The sequence below is a fragment of the Phoenix dactylifera genome, chromosome 12 (assembly GCF_051530095.1).
Source record: "Phoenix dactylifera cultivar Ajwa chromosome 12, Ajwa_hap1_PhDact_Kaust_v1.1, whole genome shotgun sequence".
Lineage (NCBI taxonomy): Eukaryota > Viridiplantae > Streptophyta > Magnoliopsida > Arecales > Arecaceae > Phoenix > Phoenix dactylifera.
Window position 1 is genome coordinate 21,730,190 of NC_143201.1, and position 7,043 is coordinate 21,737,232.

Below are 7,043 nucleotides of genomic sequence, written 5' to 3' on the forward strand. Positions count from 1 at the left end.
TTATTCAGATATAATAAGGTTTGGATTTGGATTATTAATTCTTGATCCAATTTGATATTAAAAAATAATAATAATTGATGGACTAATGAGATAGATAACGCTCGCATTCAATTTTGTGCCCGACTCAGCTATGAATTGAAGTCACCTGAAATCTCCGGCCCAGTCAGATTCAAATATGCGAAAGATTTGTATTGGTCTGGTCAAGTCCCCACATCCTAAGCCAACCCACGTTTTAGACAGGCTGAGTTTACAAGATGTTAAGGCTAAAAAATTCTGGCCCGAATCAAATGCCTAATTTACTATGATAAATGTTGTTTGTCAAAATACGGAATTTTATGCATCCATATATAGCAATTTAGTGCTTGAAAGTGCACCAAACAACATTAAGAAAGATAATTATTGTTCACAAGCAGATGGCACTGAAATCATTATTTTCTGATGTTGGGACTGAAGTTGGGCTTGGCCCAAGCAGTCTTGGGCCACTCCAAGCTCTAACCAAGTTTCTAACGGTCGTATATCGGCCAGCCGCAGCCTATACCACGCTTGGACCATGCTTTTATGTCCCGAGTGCTCTACTAGATCCTGACCATGCTTTTAAGGATGTTTCTTTTTTGTTGGGAATAAAATTATTAATAATATGTAAAAAAAAACAGATAGAAATACCTTCCGAAGTCTGTCCATTTTTATATAATTGTTGGCGGGATGTGCCGTTCTTCGGTTCACATATATGTAGAAAAGCTAATAGAGCTGCAGACTGAATAAAAAACTATATGGCCAATCATACTAGAACTACTCTTTCATATTCTTGGATACATCTTCCATCTAAATTTTTCAATTTTTATTTTCTGGTTCTGAAGGGTATATCTATAGTCATATTATTTAATTCACCCAACTTTACCAACAAAAAGAAGGGAGGGAAATCCAACTCTTCCTCCACACTAACGTGTTGCGTTGGGACTTAAATAAAGAAAAGTAGAGAAGATAATGATTTCCATTCTCACATGATTCTATCGGGAAGCACAGCAGCAACCTCATAGGAAACTCTCACGAAGTAGGAAGAGTCCATCCAAAGGCTAGACTTCCGGGGCCGGTAACAGCTTTTGGCGTTGGTCAAGTACGAATGATTCGGTGTCGCCCGGAAATGCCATGCAAGTAATTGTTCATTTGTTCACAAAGATACCCAAATTGTCCAGAAGAAACAGGCGCTGTTGACTGTGTGTCTAGACTCAAAAACTTTAAGCGCTGCCGTGGGGGCTGCGTGTGATACGAGACTTTGAAATTTTGCTGAGGAACGTGGTGATAGTTTTGATGGTTTGATAGGATCTCATGCGACTTTAGAAAGAAATCCATCATGAATCGTGCCCTACACGGCATGACCTAAACTGTGGACACCACCCCAGCTCTTCTCCTCGTCTTTTTTGATGTTTGTCGTGTGGACTAGGTTTTGCTCTTTGCAGCCCTGTCGATCGTTGCACAGAGTTCATGAAATTTTAGATGATCCATGAGTCAGGAGGAACGAATAATGCTGCTGCTGCTGCTCTACTATTATTAGCCAAAACCTGAAACCGACACAAAACACCAGAGAAATTAAAGTTGAGGGTCCATTACCGTCAAACTATTTCTGAAATACTTTGATCATTTTCTGAAGCATGACCTTAGCATTCGTTACGACATCATTGTCGAGCGAAAATGGAGCAGTGACAGTTAAAAATTTTTGATGCAGTATGAGTGGGTCTTTCCTAAACAGGACTTGGCCGACAAGCCTAAGAAATGGGTGATGCTTCAGCAGCAACAAAAGAACTAACTGCAGCATCGCACTGTGTGGGGCGTCAAGAAAATGCCGCTAGAGAGGCTCCCCCGGTTCAAAAATGTGGGCGACTGCCGACTGACAAGACAAAGTTATAGGAGTCACAGTACAAAGAGAAAAATATGTCTACATTCTCTCACCACAGGAGAAGTAATTTTTTCCAACATTTTTTACATCCTTTGCCGACGCTTATAAGCATCGAAAAGGTCCGTCCGACGCTACTCGGCAATATTTGAGTGGAAAAAATTTTTTCTGACGCTTTGGAAAAGCTTTGTAAAAAGTCGGTTTGTAGCGATGCTTAAAAGCGTCGCTAATGCCTTCAATTCTTTTAAAAAAATTATTTTCTTCATTGGGTAGACCTGGGGACCACGTGTAGGCCAGAACTCGAATTCCCCAGACTTGGATCCACATGGTCGCTGCGGCCGAGATTTCAAACTCGGAAGAAGAGTAGAGAAGTGGGAAATCGAAAAGAAAGAAAAGAAGGGGGAGGTGATGCCGAACCTGATGCTGGAGAACTCGTAGAGCCTTCCCCGGAGATAGAAGACGATGACGGTGATCTCGGCGTCGCAAAAGACCGAGAGCTCGAACACCTTCTTTAGAAGCTCATTCCTCCACTTCAAGAACGTCACCTGCCTGCTCGTTTGGTTCTCCATCAGCTTCATCTCCATCTTCCCCCTCACCATCTTCCCTCCTCCTTTTCCTCCTCTCACCTGGAGTCAAGTTTACCAAAATAGAAAGAAAAATAAATAAACAAGGAGAGGGGAGGAGATCTAAACACCAGCATGAGGAAAATAGGATTTGAAAATAGAAAGAAAAATAAATAAACAAGTGTCCGCTCGCCTCAATACGCGAAGCCCCCGGCCACCGCCCGCCCCCGGTGGCGCGACGCCGGTGCTCCGACCCCGCGGCGGCGAGGGAGCAATTGTCCCTCCTCCTACTGTCCTCCCGCTGCGGCGGCACTCCACGTTGCAGAATGCCCTATCACCCTACAATAAAAATAAAGAAAATAGAACTTCTAGAGAGAGAGAGGAGTTTGTACTTTGTACTTCCAAAATACCCACGCGGGGGCTAAGTGGGAAGATGTGCTCACCTGTACATATAGATGTCCTTCCCTTCTTGGAGTCTTCTGCGGCAGAGGTAGAAGAACTCCAGAAAAGGGTTTGTGGGGAAGGAGTTGGGAGGAGGGGGGATTGGAGATGGAATGGAGGAGAGAGAAGTATTTCGGAGGACGGAGGTCTTGCTGAGGATTTGGGTGTTCTTTGGGGAGTTCTTCTGGGCTTCCAAACCTGCCATCAAATACTTCCTTTCTCTTCCTTCTTCTTCTTCGGAAGCGAGGTTGGAGGCGAGACACTTTGGCTTGAATTGGTGGCTCAGATCCAACAATCGGAGGAGGCGGTGGATTGATATCGACGCCGAAGAAAGGAGGAGAGAAGAGAAGAGAAGACGCTTATAAGAGCTAGGGCAACGATCGAAAGGGGGCTGATATTTGAATAAATTTCAGCCTATAAGCGTCGTCGTAGGTCCAGTCTTTCGACGACGTTTAAAAAGCGTTGTCGATTCTAAATCTTTTCCGACGCTTTTTAGAAGTGTCGGCAAAGTTTGGCACTGAACCAAAATTTCCGACGCTTTCTCATAGTGTCGGAAAATCTCATTTTTGCTATAGTGTCTTGATGGTAAAGGGTATTATAATGGTGTTGTATATTTTGGAACGTAACAATTGGTACGTAGTAAATTTTAAAATAGATGTGACATTGGTCTGCTTGATCCAGCTAGCCTAGACACATGAGAGTCAAATCGAGGTATTACCAAGTTGGGCAAAGTTGGGCCTGATATTGTTTAGGCTACATCTAGACTGAAGAAGTGGAACTTAGGAAGATATTGTAAGGCGGCACAGAGCACACCAAGGTCTGTTGATAATTGATATTATTATAAGTAGGTTGATTAGTCTCGGATATAAAAAGAGGGGCTGGTTTCTAAAGTAACCTAGATAAGGTTGAGTTATGCCAGTAAGGAGAGGCCAAAAGTCTCAAGTGAGATGCATCAGCCTGAGAGATTCTAGGTAATACTACAAGCTGAATGGAGTTGTCAAAGTTCGAGTTATAAGAGATATAGACCAAGTCACCTAGAAGATCTAAAAGTAGTTCTTATATCATTATACCAAAAATTGAGTATGAGCATCCGACGCCCTTAGGATGGTTACCGAATAATGCAACAAGAATGGGAGGGAGGTTAAAAATGTGAAATTAATGCTAATAATCAACAAAGAGGAAAATGAGATGGTGGCGATAATCAACTAGGATACGTGGCAAAAAAAGGGAACTAGATATCTTCAGACGGTGAAAAGAATGTGGTAGTGATAGATGTATAAATATGAAATTGTAAAACAAACTAGGGGACCTTTTTCCGTCGTCTAAATAAATCTGTCGGTTTAATTTCATCCTTAACATTTTGATTTACTTTTTAATTTTTCTTTAATTTTTTGTAGTTTAGGTAGCATTTTGTAGTTTCTTGAATTCATCAACTTTTCTCGTTCATTCTGGAGATAACCGGTGGCATGCCCATGCAATTACCCAACCCAACATCTCTTTTTGCATTCCGTTTCAAGAAAAAGGAGAGCGATTGCACATAAGTACAGAAGCTATGGAGTTTGTGCTACATTGAAAGCTCGGCCACATGAATCAGGAGTTACATTGCGAGACGTATCATGGTTTTTGCTTTGATCTCGAGTTTATAATTCCATACGACCATGTGCATTTGAGTGAATTTCATTCTGTATCTAGACTTTGGCATATGAGATTGGGCCTGTATTCGGCCTGCAATTGTGATGGATGTTGCACAACTAGGTTGAGTTACTTGAGTAAGAGTTAGATCCGAGCCCATTTTAGGTGGGCCATCATCACTTCTTTTCTTTTTTAGCAAATTAGGCTATCAGTTCGGTCTTGCTTCTGACCCATTTACAGATTCGATTAGGATGGTTCCGTAATTTAAGGACCCAATGTTTTCATGGAAGAACAATAGACAATGCACACAAGGCCAAAGGGAAACATAGTTTTTCAGCAAAAAAAAAAAAAGAAGAAGGGAAACATAGTTACATCTCAAATTTAAAACGCAGTACGAAAAGTAGAGATCTTATCTTTCTCTGCACTAAATTGGATAGACCTCCCTACCACTTCGCAAGTCCATCCATAGAATTGATCGCCAATAGACAAAGCAGTGCTACGGTCATAAAATTTGGCCCACAAGCACTCCCCCAACTCTTGACCGGAGGAAACGAATTCACATGCCCTTTCCCAGCCGGCGCCGGAGCCGGAGCATCTGCCGCCAATATGCTGGTGTTGAAGAACGCATAGCTCTCATACCTCACCGTGCAACTCCCTGACAAAGACCGCCAACCTTTCCTCTGCTTGCACGCGTCCGTCGCGGTTCCCATCGCTTCTCTCAGACAATCCTGGCAACCCTCGCTGCCAAGATCTCTCGTGCACTGCACCAGTCCATAGCCAGTGTCGTTCCCCAGTGTGACCTTACCGGCTGCAAACATTCTCAGGCTTTCTGGGGCCTTCGCGAAGAGACTCGTCATCATTTGAATCACAGCTGCATCGTTTGCCTCTGATATCTCCACCCGGTTGCATAGAACCCTCATGTCATTGCTGACTGCACCAAAGAAGTTTCTATTGGAGTACCTCAAGAGGCACTTCTCGTGCCAGACGATGGCTTGAGTCTTGTCGTGGCACTCGTCGACCGCATCGGCGGCGGCGTCGTTGAGACAATTAAGGCAGGCTTTGCTTCCCGGAGCAAGATCAGCTCTACAGAGCGCGAGCCCGTAAAGCCGGTCCGGGTCGACGCCGACACTGGTGTTGTAGAAGCCACTGGCACGAGCTTGGCTTGGTAGAGAAGAAAGTAGATGATCGAGGTCTTGTTGCAAACTGCCATCGCCTGATGGGAGCTCGTCGTCAGAGCATTTGCTCAGGACGAGATCGGAGGATGTGGAGTTTTGGTTTCGGAGAAAGGAGATGGCCTCATACCGAATGCTGCAGCTGGGACTTAGGAATCGCCATCCTTGGTAGCCACTGCAACAGCTCTTGATGCCCTCAAAGATTGTGTTCAAGCACTTGGCGCAGTCGGCGCTGGTGATGTCCATGGTGCACTCCGCCATTCCAAACAAATGGTGTCGAGCCGATGCTTCGGCGGCGAACATCAACGGTTTGTTGTTCGGAGCCTCCTTCACAAGGTTAGAGACGAAGTTCAGTGGCCTTTCAGGATCCGACACGTTGTTGCTGTTGCGCATGGCGATGCCAATGGGGTCCATGATGCCGAAGAAGTCGTAGTCGGAGTAGCGGAGTTGGCAGTAGTCGTAAAAGATGACGGCCTGGCGTTGGGAACACGCCTTCAGGATATCGGTGGTGGCCGCCTTGATGCATGCTTGGCAGTCGGTGTGGGAGAGGTCTCCTTGGCAGAGGAAGAGACCATAAACACGGTCGATGCCGGTACCGGCGGTGTCGTTGTAGAAGTTGGAGGCGGGGGACTTGGAGTTGAGGGAGGAGAAGAGGGTGTTGAGGTTGGTTTGGAAGGCGCTGCCGTTGGTGTATGCTCCGCCGGAGCAGTTGGGATAAACTGGGGTGAGGTTAATAGGATCGTCACCGAGAGCAGGGTGGAGGAGGAGAAGGTAAAGTGAAGCGAAGAGCAGGAAGCTCAAGGGCTTGGAATGAAGACGAGACATTTGTTCCTAGATATTTTCCTTACAGTGGCTTGTTAGTTTTGATGAGAATACCTTGGGTTGATGAAGTATCTTGATATTGTGTTCTTATGGTAGAAAGGAGAAGATTCTATTCTCGTGTGAAAGGAGGACAAATATTGTAGACTTGGAGAGAAGACTGGCCGAATGGATCCTTTGGAGTCCAGGTCTTCGAAGGCCATGACTTTCCACGCCGGAGCCTGACTCAGTGACTCGTCGACAATTTGTCCATCCGGGCGCGCGGAAACCGGAAGAGTCGTCGAGATTTTGGGTGGGTCAACCGCTAGTCGTCTTCCCTTGTGGAGTCATCCAGTCGGAGACACACTGGCCTTCAAACGTCCAGGTCACGGTTCATAAAGAAAAAAACTAAGACTTTTCTATGGAAAGAAAAATATTTGGAAAACTGGTTATAGGTTTTTTTTAATTTTGTTAGTTTCTAATGAAATAAATAAATAAATACTTTTTTTAAAAAAAAAGTTTTCCAAGCAGCTTTCCTTGCATTCA

The 7,043-nt window shown here is 44.6% G+C and overlaps 1 protein-coding gene and 1 long non-coding RNA gene across 2 annotated transcripts; both read right to left on the bottom strand.

Annotated features, from left to right (window-relative positions):
* LOC108511107 (uncharacterized) lies at nt 1-3,324 on the bottom strand. The gene is made up of 4 exons (XR_015972227.1): nt 2,898-3,324; nt 2,648-2,793; nt 2,309-2,517; nt 1-1,559 (listed from the first exon to the last, which is right to left on the bottom strand). It is a non-coding gene; the product is annotated as an uncharacterized LOC108511107 (long non-coding RNA).
* A 1,190-nt stretch (nt 3,325-4,514) lies between these two features.
* On the bottom strand, nt 4,515-6,828 carry LOC103701916 (putative cysteine-rich receptor-like protein kinase 23). Its single transcript, XM_008784134.5, has one exon. The coding sequence runs from the start codon at nt 6,522-6,524 to the stop codon at nt 4,971-4,973; it is 1,554 nt and encodes a 517-aa protein (XP_008782356.3). The 5' UTR covers nt 6,525-6,828; the 3' UTR covers nt 4,515-4,970.
* Between the last annotated feature and the right edge of the window lie 215 nt (nt 6,829-7,043).

Coding starts and splice junctions, on each gene's coding strand:
- LOC103701916 (XM_008784134.5), bottom strand. CDS start 6,524: ATGTCTCGTCTTCATTCCAAGCCCTTGAGCTTCCTGCTCTTCGCTTCA.